This window comes from Homarus americanus, unplaced genomic scaffold (assembly GCF_018991925.1).
Source record: "Homarus americanus isolate GMGI-L3 unplaced genomic scaffold, GMGI_Hamer_2.0 scaffold39675, whole genome shotgun sequence".
Lineage (NCBI taxonomy): Eukaryota > Metazoa > Arthropoda > Malacostraca > Decapoda > Nephropidae > Homarus > Homarus americanus.
The window spans coordinates 18299983-18315231 of record NW_024736071.1 but is presented as its reverse complement, the minus strand read 5'-3'; the positions used below and the strand labels follow the sequence as shown (position 1 = coordinate 18315231).

At 37.1% G+C, this 15249-nt stretch overlaps 1 protein-coding gene across 3 annotated transcripts in view; it reads right to left on the bottom strand.

Annotated features, from left to right (window-relative positions):
* Positions 1-8114: 8114 nt before the first annotated feature.
* The window catches only part of LOC121871863 (cyclic nucleotide-gated cation channel beta-3-like), a 43267-nt gene continuing 36132 nt past the window's right edge, over positions 8115-15249 (bottom strand). For 2 of the 3 annotated variants that reach the window (XM_042374429.1, XM_042374430.1), the window contains exons 18-21: positions 14928-15163; positions 11548-12685; positions 10182-10316; positions 8115-8677 (exon numbers count right to left, since the gene is read on the bottom strand). In XM_042374429.1, coding sequence (XP_042230363.1) covers positions 8483-8677; positions 10182-10316; positions 11548-12685; positions 14928-15163 — 1704 coding nt within the window. In that variant the 3' untranslated portion in view covers positions 8115-8482. The remainder of the gene's footprint in view (positions 8678-10181; positions 10317-11547; positions 12686-14927; positions 15164-15249) is intronic. The other variant, XM_042374431.1, reaches the window with a different exon arrangement.

Sequence of the window (15249 nt, the reverse complement as noted above, 5' to 3'; positions counted from 1 at the left end):
TAGTGATTACTTGACACTTGCTATCATCCAGTATCAATAATAAATTTCAAATTTCCCACAACCTAAACACTACATCATCAAAAAAATTTTCTCCTGTACCAATAAAAGAGGATCACGTATACATTTTTTTTGCTATATTTAATTTAATAGAACTTCCCGAGTTATACAGTGGTCCCTCGGTTAACGAGCACAATCCGTTCTAGAAGGTTGCTCGTTAACCGAAACCATTGTTTCAATGGGTTTTTGGGTAATTGGTTCCAGCTCACCGAAAATTGCCTAAATTCAACAAAAAAGGTAGAAAGGTACACTTACTTTGAGGTGTGTATGTAGAAGGCCCCTGGATGATGATAGGAATTAGAATGAGGGTGGAGGAGAAGGGAGAAGAGAAGGAAGTGGAGGTGGAGGAGAAGCATTTTACTGCTTCTTGGAAGGTGAGTCACCTTCCATGAAAATGTCAGGAACCTCTGGACTGACAGATTCTCCACCAATAACATCCTCTCTCCTTCATGAAGTGGAAGGCTGAGGGCTAGCATCTTGTTCTCGCTGCCTTTTACTAAAGAAACTCAATTTTTGTTTGTGGGGCATCTCTCCTCCTCATCATTAACTGATGTTTGAAGAAGGAGATCACTGTGTCCTCAACATGACACAAAGCTAGTTCAGACTTTTCCACATCTGGGTGCCTTGAAGCCAGTTTCCTGAACTTCTTTCAGTGGTGAACAACATCTTTCAACTCTGAAGTTGACATATGGTCATCACTTTCCGTTTCCTCCTCACCACTGTCAGCCTCTTAACATCTCATCCAGTTGCTGCAAGTCTTCAGGATTAAGTTCCTGTTCATGAGACATCACAAGCTCTTCTACATCATCCTCCTCCATTTCAAGGCCAAATGACTGACCAATGGACACAATCTCCTGGTGCAACTCTGTTTCATCCTGAAATCTCTCAAAATCATGGACTACTGATGGCCACAGTGCTTTTCATGAAGAATTGAGGGTTCTAGTGGAGACTTCTTGCCATGAAGACACAATCAATTTTATAGCCTCCAGGATGTTAAACTGTGTCTTACAGAACTGTGCCAGTGTTAGTTCAGGATCAGTGGAAGTTGCCTGATGATGACACCTGAAAATTTTCATGTACAGCTTCTTAAAGTTGCTGATCACATTCTGGTCCATTGGCTGTATGATTGATGTAGTGTTGGGAGGCAAAAACAACACTTTGACAAAGTCAAATTGAGACTCCAAAGTTCTGGCAAGTTGAAGGTCATGACCAGGGGCATTATCCATGAGGAGAAGAGCCTTTAAAGGGAGTTTATTGGTGGTTAGGTAGCTCTTCACAGAAGGGGAAAACACCTCAACAGCCCATTCATTAAAGAGCTGTCTTGTTACCCATGCCTTACGGTTGGATTTCCAATAAACTCCAAGCCGTCCTCTTACCACTTTTTGTTGCTTGAACACCCTGGGGTTCTCAGAGTGGTAGACAAGCATAGGCTTCAGTCGGAAATCCCCTGAAGCATTGGCACCAAGCAATAGAGTGAGACGGTCTTTCATGGGTTTATGCCCAGGTAAAGAGGCTTCATCTCTGGTGATGAATGTGCTTTTGGGCATCTTTTTCCAGAACAGCCCAGTTTCGTCCACATTGAACACTTGCTGTGGAAGATAATTTTCTGTATCCACCAGTTCTTTAAATTCCACTAAAAACTTTGCTGCCCCTTCCATATCAGCACTGGCAGCCTCACCATGCCTAACACTAAATATGTCACTTCTTTTCTTAAATTTTTTTAACCAGCCCTTGCTGGCCCTTAAATCTTCAAAGTCTGTGCCTGAAGAACCAGGTTGATTTACCTTTAAATGTTCGTATATTTCCCTGGCTCTTTCACAAATAAATTCAGTAGAAACTGAATCACCTTTCATCTGTTTTTCCCTAATCCAGATGAGTAGTAACCTCACTGTTTCTGCTATTAGGGATCTACCTTTGAACACTCTGGTAGACTTGTCTCTCACTTTCACTTCCTTGAATTTGTCTTTCTGTGCAAGAATTGTCGATACAATTGATGTCGACATGCCATATTCTTTGCTTAGCACATTTGTTCTAATGCCTTCTTCATGTTTTCTAATTATTTCCTGTTTCATCTGTATTGAAATCGCTTTTCTAGATTTCTTGGGACCCATGCTGGATTCAAAAACAATTTCAACACGTGTTATTTTAAGTTCAATTGCTGTAAATAAAGAATATTTTCTTTAAATTAACACTGCACTGCTCTATATATCATCAATATGTAAAATAAATTTCAAAATGATCAATAATTTGAATGAAAACAGAAAAAAAGCATTTATGTTGAAGTGAGTCTGAAGCAAGATGTTACCTCCACTGAAAAGACACAGAGACTGAATCCTGTTTGGTGTGTTGACACGCTGTTTGGCGCGCATAAAACTAGTTTCCTGTACTTCAATTATGTTCAATAATTGTTAAAATGACTAAAAAATTTAATATTAAACTTTTAAAATGATTGAATAGTACAACCTTCTTGATATTTACTAAAATGGTAAGGAATTTAAGCCCTAGAACCGATTACTGTATTGGCGGACTAATACGACAACTGGTGTGCAAGCGAAAACATGATGAGGGCCGCTCGTAAGGAATTCGTTAATCGAGGGAATGCTCGTTCACCGAAGTTAAGAATCTTATGGAAGGTAATTCGTTAACCGAAATCTCGTTAACCGAGGCGCTCGTTAATCAAGGGATCACTGTATTAACAAACTTGGTTCTACCAGTAGAGATTATCATGATCAGTGCTTAATGCATAGAACCAGAAGCCCTGATGCCTTTGTCCAGACTATACAGGTACTAGTAACAATGAGAAGTTCATTGAGGTGACCATCACGGAGTGTGCGTTTGATGTTAGTTTGGGTGAACCTCTGCCTCCACTCAATTAACTGTCATGGTCAACAGTCACTGATTATTATTTTTCATAAATAACCTATCTTATTGTTACTTCTTTTTCTTCTCTCAAATGAAACATTTTGAAAGTTGTGGGGTATTTTCATCACTATACTCAGGGTTGCTCTACATATAATGAGAAGAACATTTTATTCTACACCACAATTTGCAAGTGTCTACCAAGAGGTTTGATGCAATATTCTGTATACAGTACTAATAATGTTGAACCCAACTTTATAATATCTGTTTATATGGATTCCTTACAACATTCTATGTACTAATAATGGTTGCCTCCAATATAAGAATTTTTACATACTACATGTGTTACAACATGATAATGGTACGCTACTCTATATTGTAATGAGTACGGTAATACATGTTACAACACTGATACAGTACAGTAATGGAGTATATTATACTTAATGTCTTTGAATATTATGCTAGGTTTAAGTGGGTGTTTGGGAGACCAGTCCCTCATGGCAGTCACACTCACAGATTCTGTTTATATCACGCCACCTGGCTAAAGGCCCTGGGACTACACCTCCTACTAAACATTAACGTTAATGATAATGAAGATGCTTTGTTGATCCTAGTTTAAATTTTTTTTTTTTTTTTCAAAATATACGATCTATGAATACCACTCATATTGGTCATAATAGTCTGCCTGTTAAAAAAAATAGATCTGGTTCAAATTTTACAAGAAAAATCACATTTTAAACTAAATATTTGCCAATGACCTCAGATTTTTATGCATGTCCCAATAATGAAGTAATTAATTACTTATCTTTTCAGTCAATGGAGGGAAAATTTTCTACTAAATACTAGTCAAATTTGCTGGGTTAGATGGATTCCTACTATAGAATCCAACTGAGGTAAAATGGGAGCACATGGTATCAGTCATAATATTTCCATAAGTAGATAGTCTAAGAAACAAGTACTGTATCTTCCCAGTTTTGGTTGATGAATATTGAAACCTGGCAGATTACAGTACAGAATACTGAAAGGTAACCAAGACTTCTTCTGGTCAGTTGGTACGCCTGAATAGATATGCGCTTTGAGTTGTTCAATGAATGATTATTCAAAATAGTGGACTTACTTTTTATTTCTGAAATACGGACACATATACCCAATAATGAATGATCATTAGAGAAAGTAAATAATTACAGTATGCTCATTAATTGTGTAACTGGGTACCCCTTTCCAAGACTCAAAAGGCCTGTCCACTGTTTATGAGGTACACAGATGTGTGTGTTGTGGGACTCAACTTTTCTGCAATATATTCACCAAAACTTGGAAAGATAGTTGTTTCTTAGAATGTACATGTACACAAAGTAAATAACATTAACAAGTAGACATACCAGATATGTGAACTCCAGTAGAGAGCATCTACCCTATTAGTCTTCTGAAAGGATGTGACGTCATGTATGTGGCTCAGTGCAGACGAAGTCATTGTGTGCAAGCATAAAATTCACTTGAGCTGTGACCCCTTGTGAGGCGAGCGTCCGCCAGCTCCAGTTAAGTGGAAAAAATGGACTGATACAACAAATCATTGAATACTGATTTATTGTTGATTATACATAGATTACAACTAGGTAATACACAAGTTATATTTTATACTATTCCAGTATATATATATATATATATATATATATATATATATATATATATATATATATATATATATATATATATATATATATATATATATATATATATATATATATATATATATATATATATATACTGTATTTAAATCAAAATAAATATAGATTTATAGCTTACTCATTTATTTATATAAAAATACTAATTTTCATAAAACATAAAAATTAGATAAACATGAATATCTAGGTTGATATTTGTTTAATGTTATCCTCTTTGCCACTGGTTGGCTCATTAACTGCTTGGGCTAGAGTGAATGAACTATTTTACTTCAGTTCTTAGATATAGTCATCATATGGACCCTCTGTTTATACATGTACTGTGCAAGTTATAACTTTGGTTATATATGCAGTCCATCCTTTTGTTCACCATAGAAGAAATTTAATTAATTTATTTATCATTTCCATCACTTATCAGCTTACTAACCTTTTGGGCAATCAATCAGTTCTTTGTTTCTTGGGACCTTCATTGTCCAGTGATAGTATAGGAAGAAAACAGAGTATCTGGAGAAAACCTGCAATGTTTGGTAAGGTCACACTGGATAACACCCTTCTCACATTTGACCATGGGAATCAAACCCATGGCAGCAGTGGTGAGAGGCAAGCATGCCACCACCATCACCAAGAAATATTTATTTTAAAACCTATATGTAAACCAACTATGACATTAAATGAACCTTTGAATCAAGGCACACTAATGTCCCTTGCTCAACTCCAAGTGTTAACACCTGTTTCCCGTGCTTGTTTACCATGTTTCATGTGTTTTTGGATGATGCAATATTAGCCATACATGCTCCCGAGTGTTAAGAGATTTGAGAAGGAAGAGAACCTGAGTATGGTAGATGATGGCAAACTGTTGTTTGAGGGACATACATGATGAAGCAAACCTCTTGATTGGTCTGATGGTGAATCCAGGGGGGGTTCCTGGGGAACCAGACCCCCCTTTTCATAAGAAAATAACAATACCTTTTGTTTAATGCAATATTGTACTCAGGCATTTATGTATAGTAAAAAGTAAGATTGGAGTGCCTGAACTTGCCTAGCTTATACTACAGATGGGCAAGGGGTGATCTAGTTGAGGTGTATAAGCATCTCAGGGGGCACTACTCAGTTGAGTGTCCTTACTTGGAGCTGGCAGACGCTCGCCCCACAAGGGGTCACAGCTCAAGATTGAAGAAGCCGCAAGTCCAGAAAACTGTGAGGGCAAACTTTTTCGGAGTGAGAGTTGTTAACTCTTGGAACAATCTACCAGAAAGTGTTGTGACGGCACCGAGAGTGAGCTCTTTCAAGACAAAACTTGACCAACACTGGAGTGGGTTCAGGTACATTCAGGAGCTGGTGTATGCCCAGTACAGGGTACTTGCCAACAGTGCGTGACAGAGACGTGGCCGATCGCCCAGGCGGCAAGCGAGCCGATCAGTGGTGAAGAGGATAAAAGTATTGACCTTGGAATATCTCCTAATATCAAGTGCACATGGCTTCCAATAGGCCACAAAATGACCATGATATTGGTCAGATTTAAAAAATTTTCTTGGGGAGGGGGGGCCTTACAGCAAGCCCCCAAAACCCCCCAGCTGAATAGGCTCGCTGTGCTCGCCAGTTTTCCCACCCACAACTTATTGCCCCCGATATTCCTGGATCCACTAATGCCACCACACAGTGCTAGAAATCTCTTGCAGTAACTGGAAACCCATACACACTTATAAATGGACAGTGGTTATTAAATCCATGTTGGTGTACTATATCAGATCTGAACAAAATTACACTGGCTACCATGTTGTTCATCTCATGTCTGACTCCCACTACCAAACCAGCAAATCCCTTATATAGATACAGTAACTAAGCCAAATTTCTGAGTAATGAAACCTGACTATCTCATATTTCATTATCTAAAAATATATTTTTTTCACAAAACTTCATCTAAACTTTGGAAATACTGGTGGGTTAGCTGCAAATACTTGATGACGACAGTGTACTGTCCAGCTGATGATAAGATTTAACTTTCCTGTAGCTAGTCATGGGGAGTTAATATGAGCCTGGAACTTAATCCCCTTATTTCCCATATGCTCAAGGTATATTTTTAAGTGAGTTCACTTTTGTATTTTCCATGAACCTAACCACTGTGTAAATTGAGGGTGTACTTTATATCATAGTGAAATGTTTTTGTTATTATATGGACTAAACCATTACAGGGTAATGATAAGTACTTAAATACAGGTACAACATCTAATCATAATGCAGTGTGAACTATTTATACCACAATAATAATAATATAGTTCCCTCCCTCACTCTAAACGAGTTCTGTAAAAGCAAAAACAAAAAACAAGTAAATGATTTTCTTGTACTGTATCACCAAATATTGATGAGTGCGAGGTGTAGTTCATATTGAACAAGATTGGTGAGACTGTGATGTATGCTCATAGCCATTCTGTATTCCCCAAGTCTGAAGTGCATGAGATAGTGAGTCTTACAGTGAATCAGGATATACAGTACTGCCTAATTCCTGCCAGTACACACAAGCTATTTACAGCATAAAGTCTCTTCCTGTTCCCTCTCCATTTATTCATGTACTCTGTGTGTGTACAACATTTGTAATGAGTGTAAACATTTAAACTAGCATTTACCATTGCCATATGAAGAATTCTAGAACTCTCGGTGTGTTTTTTTCACGCCGCAGTTTGGATATACAGGTACGTACAGGCGTGGGGTGAGCATCTACCGCACGTGAATTTTCACGTGCGTGCTCTATATGAATGGTCCCATTGAACTTCGCTAATTTGTAAACTACGTGGGTCTGTACGTGCAGAAAAAAAAGCCCATGTGAAGATGTGAAGCAGGTCTTCCATCAGAATAAGATAGCTGCAGCTAGCCTGCCAGGCTTGAAATATTACTACAGGGTATATCATATTTTTCATTTATGAATAAGCAGGGTATGCTTTGCTGTAATCGAATAAGGGTGTTAAAATGTTAATGCGAATAACTAGGTATTCCTGTACAGGTGCTCCTCTACTTACATTCAACATGAACTTTCAGAGATACCTGTACAAACACTATTGCTGAGGGGGGGGTTACCTGCCAGAGTTGGAGTTTAATGTGGATTATATTGGAAGAAAATGCCTGAGTAGGTAGTAGGCAGCTACCGAACAGGGAGGTACTACCGCCTGGGAAGATATTAGCAGCATAATGTGTTGTCTAATGGTAGACCCTGCTGCCATATGGCATCACGAAAATTGTGACCAAGTCCCAGGTTGCTGATCTGACTTTCTGCCTCATTTACACACAATTGTAGGGTCTCAATTGTTTCTATTACATGACAAAACAACATTCTCACTGTTGATTTTTTTTCATTCTTGCATTTTTGTATTTATTATTATCACAGTGTTGTTATTATTACCATTAATATTTTATTTTACTTTTTATTATAAATTTTATTTACTATGAATTATTATTATTATTAAATTTTCGCCCCCCGGGCCCTGATGTGAGTCAGTAACCTGTGCCCAGGTGGGCTAATCCCCGTAAAAAAAAAAAAAAAAAAAATGCTGTGCTGTTGAGTATAGCTGTACTGTACATCCTTTATTTTTTCATTTTTTATAATTTGTTTGGTGTCTACAAGAGTAAGGTTGGACTTAAGAACAAAGGAACTTGCGAACGAGCTTCAGGAACGTAGATAGAGGAGCACCTGTGCTTCAAAGCTTAAACAGAGCCTGCTTCAGTTTTTTTTTTACATTTGTTTCATTCAAAATTACCTGTGCTGTAGAGTGTAGAAGATTCAACAACTGAATTAAAGTGATAGAAATCATTCCTGGAATATTTTTTTTTAACAATTTTGAACCAAAATATTATATAAGAGTTAAGAATTAGCCAGGGGTAACAGTTACTTGTTTTTATAACTTAGACTCTTGGGCATCAAAAGGTGAGGAATCTGGTGATGAGGAGCACTCACGGTGGACAATGGCAGAACACGAGATCTTGTAGGGTGTAGACACTGGTGGTGGGGAAGGCATCGTGGTGGAAGGGGGTGGTGACAATTGATGTCTCAAAGATGAGCCAGTGGAGGCAGAAGAAGTAGCAGGCAGAACCTTGGGGAAAAAAAATTGTGTTTACCTTGACTTCTGAAGGGATGAAAATGTAAAAGCAAATGTAATTATCAATTTTCAAGCTATTCCCAATGTAACTATTAGTTGCACTAGGTACTGTTTATGGTAGCCGGTCTATTTTCATTGAAGTGTGTCCAAACACATTCTTCAAAGGGAGAGCATCCTCCTTGTGAACTTGTGAAATATCTAGCCAAAGAATGTTGTGAAAACTCAAGTGTGAACATTTTCAGGTACAGGTACTCCTCGACTTACGACAACCCGGACATACGACAGCTGTGGTCGTAAAAAATATTTTTCAAATTACTGTACGTATTTTCTAGTACCGACGTTAGCTGTGTACTGACAAAATATTCGTTTGTAATTCCCTTTAAAATGGCTGGCAAGCATAAAAGTGAGAGTTCTTGTGGTGCTGAGAAGAAAATGAGACACCCATTTTAGAATTTCTTTGTATTATTTTCGCCTTTTCGACTTACGACCTGGTCGTTGGGACGGAACCCCGTCGTAAGTTGAGGAGAGACTGTATATTCAAGAGCCCTTAAACGCCCAGTGTTTGCAAATGGTTCATGACTAGCAGCTTGTAAGCTGACTACAGGCAAAGAGGATATTTTTAAAACATTAATGTTATCTACAATGAGGTCATAAAGTTAGCAGTCAAGGCCCTTGATTACAAAGACTGTAATGAATGGTTAATATTGTAGCTAAGTTGTTGCCGCCAGCAATTTCCTCTAAAAATGTAGAACATTGATATAAAAATGGCCAGAAAAGGGCAACATCTCTTCAAGACCAAAACTGCACAATGATTGGCCACCACAAGGGGGCAACATCTCTTCAAGACTAAAACTGCACAATGATTGGCCACCACAAACTATCAGAAAGCCTACCAAAATTTAATACCACTCATTTTAAATTTCCAAACAGCAGAAGAAACAAACTTTGAGGCACAAGCAAAAATCTAGATTTAAAAATATCACTAGAATAAAGTGTTATTACAATCCATATCCTTCTTGGTGACCTGGAGTGACCGACAAACCATCTCACCTCCCTTCATGGCATTGTAAATTGACAGGAATTGAACAGATAGAAGAAAAAAAAAATTATGACCTTTGGTTCATTGCAAGTAACCTATGAGTAAGAACTCAGCCACTAAACACCCACTTTTTATTTTTTGGAGAGAGCATATGGTCTTGTGTATGGGGTCCTCTCTCTGCTGAATAAAATCGTTAGGCATGAGCCAAATAAAATATTAAAGATGGCATCCCCATAGTGAAGGAGTTAATCTCAGATACAAAGTGATCTTGGCAAAGTCGCTAAACAAAACTTTACGAGAGTAATCTCAGGGCTGGCTCTAGCTAAAAGCAGACTAAGTGCTTGTTTAAGGCCCCCAAGATCCCTGGGGACCCCCTCACTCTCCTAATCTAAATGAAAATAGTTCTGAGCATACAAACAACAGCATGTGTATAGGTACAAAATCTGGTACAGTATGTACCTGAGTTGTACTGGAGGATGTCTTTGAGAGTTCACTGAGTAAAAGGTCATATGATTCCTCCATGTTATTGGTGTCCAGGCATGACATGGTTGTGTCAGGGATGATCCCACTCTCCACACTACTATTTAGTCCATACTGTCAATTATAAAAAACATTGTTAAGAAGCATACCGGTAAAAAAAAAAAAAAAAAAATTATGGATAGAGAGTTTGTAAATATATACAGTATTCTTTTTTCTTAAATATTTCCCTACTAAGTGTCCAAACACACCCCATAACACCCATTGTGTTGTAATGAAAAATATGAAAATCTACTTTAAAATACCTTTACAATTATAGTCTGTTCATTCATACTTTGCAACAGAGGCCAAAGGTCAGTTTGTAACAATGCATCTGATTGGCTGAGAGACAAACAATCCAATAGTCACTCCAGTTCTTTAGTATTTAATCTATCATATTTACATTCTGTTATTTTAAGGCATAACAACTTTTCTGTGATGATGTCTGATAATCTCTGCACTTGGGGAAGCAAAAATTAGCTTGTGAAACACATTGGTAATAAAAATATCATAAAAGGAACACGAACATGATGAACAAGCTCAGCCAAGTAAACTCCGTGACCACATGAAGTGCTGTAGAGGATGTGCTAAAATTTTTAAATCTTTTTCTTGTTCTCTTTATGATATTTATGTTACCAATGCATTTCACATCCTAATTTTTGCTTCCCCAAGAGCAGAAATTATCAGATATCAACACAAAAAGTTCATATTCTATAAAATACAGAGAATATAAATGTGACAGGTTAAATAATAAAGTAGTGTAGTGACTCTTCACGTGTCCGTTTGCCAGCCAATCAGCTACTGTGTTACAAACTGACCCTAGACTTCAGTTGCAAAGTTTAATCAAACAAGGTTCCCAGGAAAATTTAATGACATTCATTACCAATATCTGACATGTTATCTGAAATAATTTCTCAAAACAGTATTCTCACTTCTCTTTACAATACTAATCACAGTCTTCACCTAACCCTTTACAACAAAAATTTCTTTAGTATCTTCACATATAATAAAAGAAATTGCCCCTAAAAATATATTTTTCTCTATCAGTAAATATGTATCATGTTACTCATCCTTTAATTTCTTTACCATTCATTACTTGGAGGTACTTTTGAACCACATATATTGTGCTTCTTTCATAAATTATTCTTTGTCTTTAAATTACAGCACCATAAAATTTATATTGTAGTTTTATCATAATTCCCTGTTTTTAACCACCAAATATAAACAATTAATTACCTTTGACATGTATTATTTCCCTGACTTGGATGACCAACACTAAAATGAATTTTTAAATTTCTAGCTTTACTACCTTTTTCAGGAAGTCTTCATCGCTGTTCGTATTAGTGGTGAAATTGTAGTTGCTAATGTTACTGCTATCATGGCTGATGTTGCTGTCCCTGCTACTATTGAGGCTATTGCTGTTGTGTTTTTTGGATGAAGGGGCAACACTGTACTTAGAATTACTGTGTGGGAGGCTATCTTGGAAAGTGACTGAAGTTGCATGACTGCTGGTCACAGAATCTTTCTGCAGGCTACACTTGACAGATTCAGACACATGGGTTGCACTAAAGTGGTTGATGGTAGCTTGTCGTTGTTCTCTTGCCGAGTTATTCCTCTTACAAGAGCTACCTGATCCTTGCACCTCTATTACTGAATCTCCATTTGTATCTTTAGCACTGGCCTCTAAGATATATGTGTGACTAGAAATGAGGGGTTTATCCTTGTAAGAGGCTCCCTTACTCCTGCAGCTGCTACCTTGAGAATTCTTGCTGCATTTAGCAGAATCACTCTTTCTGCTCTTAATCCCTCCAGATTTTTTGGAACTTCTGCTTCCTCTGCTGGATTGGGTTCTCAAAACTCCATTTTTCCTGTTTTCCTGTATTTCTGGAACTGTCTTGCAAGACTTTTCTCCTTCAATGCTTCCATTTTTTAATATGAGTGCAGTGTTTGTTGCAAAGTTCATTTTGTCTGAAGCTGCAGATTTTTTATTCTCATCAAGACAAGGGTTGCTTGGATGGTTGATTACTTTATCAAATTGTTGGTTTCCAGCAGTGTCCTGGTCTTTGCACTTGTCATTACTTTTACCTATATATTTCCCAGAGAGGGGTCGTCCTCCAGACATTTTGTGTGACCTTTGATGATCATCTTGCTTGGGAGGACTGTTCTGTTGTTGCTCTGTAGTAAGTGGTTCAGAGTCCTGTGTAACTATTGCTTGTGAGGCAGGATGACAGGAAATGGATTCTTGTACAGAGGACTGAGGAAAAAGGCTGTCTGGGATTGAGGTACAAGACTGCCGAGCTAAGGTAGCCGGTGAGTACCGCTGGAGGCTTGAAGATGGAGCTTGGCTTAACACTACAGACATGACTTCCAAGTCAATTTCATTACGTGATATGGACTTCTCCAGCTTTGATGGTGATGAACAATCATCATTACAGTGTGAAGGGGGCCTGTGGGAAATATATTGTATGAAATTAAACAAGAGGATTTGAAATATTAAGGTACAGCAATTTCTGTATCATACATGAATTTACTATTCATGAACATACCTTTCATAAACAGCATAATATTATTTTCTTTTTACCATTCACATCACATTATAGATTTTGTGGTCAGCCCTCCGGGCAAGTAATATATACAGTATTAGATATGGGAAAAAAAAAATTATCACATTATAGATTTTGTGGCCAGCTCTCCGGGCTGCCCTTTTGTTTGTTGATCGTTGTTTTAAAAGGGCTAAAAAATCCTTTCATTCCTCTCAAACCAGGCAAATTCCTACACTTAAGAATATTTTGACCCTGCCCTATCGTAATGAATTTGTCCCGTTAGTTCAGTCCCTCAAGCTACTAAATATTAATGTTGTTTTCAAGTATGACTCAACCATTACCAATATGTTAATAAGAAATAGCCTAAGTTTGAATGTAAATGGAAGTGTTTATTGTATTCCCTATAGCAAATGTAATTGTAATTATGTAGGACAGACAGGAAAAACATTGCAGCTCAGAATCAAACAACATAAGTACAATATCAGAACAGCATCTGAAAGCAGTGCCCTGTTCGTTCATGTTAGGAATAATAATCATCCCATTGCTTGGGAAAAAAGCTTAGAAGTATTAAATCATCTTGTGTCACAGAAAGACTTCTGGTTGAAGCTAGTTTGATTAAGGAATTAAAATCAATAAACCTTAGTGATGGTCAGTTCAAAACTGATATGATGTTACATAAATTTATTTGTCAGTGGCCCAAAGTTAAAAATGCTTTGAAAACCTTTGATCTAGATGTATGATAGTTATTTAGTGGGTCCCTTATTTTTTACCTGACCTGACTAGTCACGTCACCCCCTTCTCTTAAGCTCCTCTACGTGTGTGTTGGTGTGGGGATTAGTGGATGACATCATTATGACCTGACCTCATGTTTAATAAGGCCACCCTGTATATTTAATCCTCTCTCTGTCCATGTAATCCAGTTGTCTCTGAAGATGTCTTGAATAAAGACGAAAGCTAAGGTGCTCCGTTGTTTCCCTTTTCCCGTGTGATTTTATCAATATATATATATATATATATATATATATATATATATATATATATATATATATATATATATATATATATATATATATATATATATATATATATATTTCATGTAAATCCACAATGAAACGTGGATAAGATAAATCTTGATAAAATCATGCGGAAAATAACGGAGTACCTTAGCTCTTCAAGGCTAATACCGCTGTTTCCATTTTCCGTGTGATTTTATCAAGATATATATATATATATATATATATATATATATATATATATATATATATATATATATATATATATATATATATATATATATATATATATATATATATATATATATATATATATATATATATATATATATATATATATATATATATATATATATATATATATATATATATATATATATATATATATATATATATATACACACACACACACACACACACACACACACACACACACACACACACACACACACACACACACACACACACACACACACACACACACACACACACACACACACACACACACACACACACACACACACACACACACACACACACACACACACACACACACACACAGTAGTAGAAATCCAGTTATACGGAGTCTGCTAACCAGCAGATTCAACTAACTGACTCTAAAATGAAATAATAATAATAATAAAAAAATCCTCCAAAATCACCTATACTTTTACTTACTTTACTTTCATCCTCTACGCCACTGATCGACTCATTAGCCGCTTGGGCGATCGGTCACATCTCTGTTACGCACTGATGGCAAGTATTGGGCATGCACCGGCTCCTGAATGTACCTGAACCTGCTCCAATGTTGGTCAAGTCTGGTCTTCAAAGAGCTCACACTTTGTGCCGTCACAACACTTTCTGGTAGATTGGTCCAAGAGTTCACAACTCTCACTCCAAAAAAGTTTGCCCTCACAGTAATCGTAAATTTTAATACCGCGCACAATGGGGATGAGCTGCCATATTTATTGATATGATGAACCCCAGATAACCAGGGTTCTACTGTCTCATATTCCTCATGAAAAGGCTTTTATTACAGTGAAAATTTTTGACAGTTTATTGATAAAAAGAACCTTTATAACGAATTAGTATTGTGTTGTTTTATCCTTCAGTTACAATGACTAAAGACCTACTTTTTAATGATGGTGTCAGTTCTTCTATCAGCCTGATGAGGGGTGACCTGGGATGGTGAGGGCTGGGTCATGGTGGGGCTGGAATGTCCCGAGGAGTGGGCTGAGAAGACTGACTGGGATGTAGGGGACTGAGACCCACGGTGGAGGGATATGGAGTGGTGACTATGACAAGAGGAGGGACTTCCTGGCAAGTGGTTATCACAACTCTCCACATCAGTTGTCTCAACCACCAGAAACTGAAATGATAAATCACAATAATACAGGTATCCTTCACGTTATGGAAACTTAGGTTGTGGAAATTCGCCCATACGGAATTTGTAAA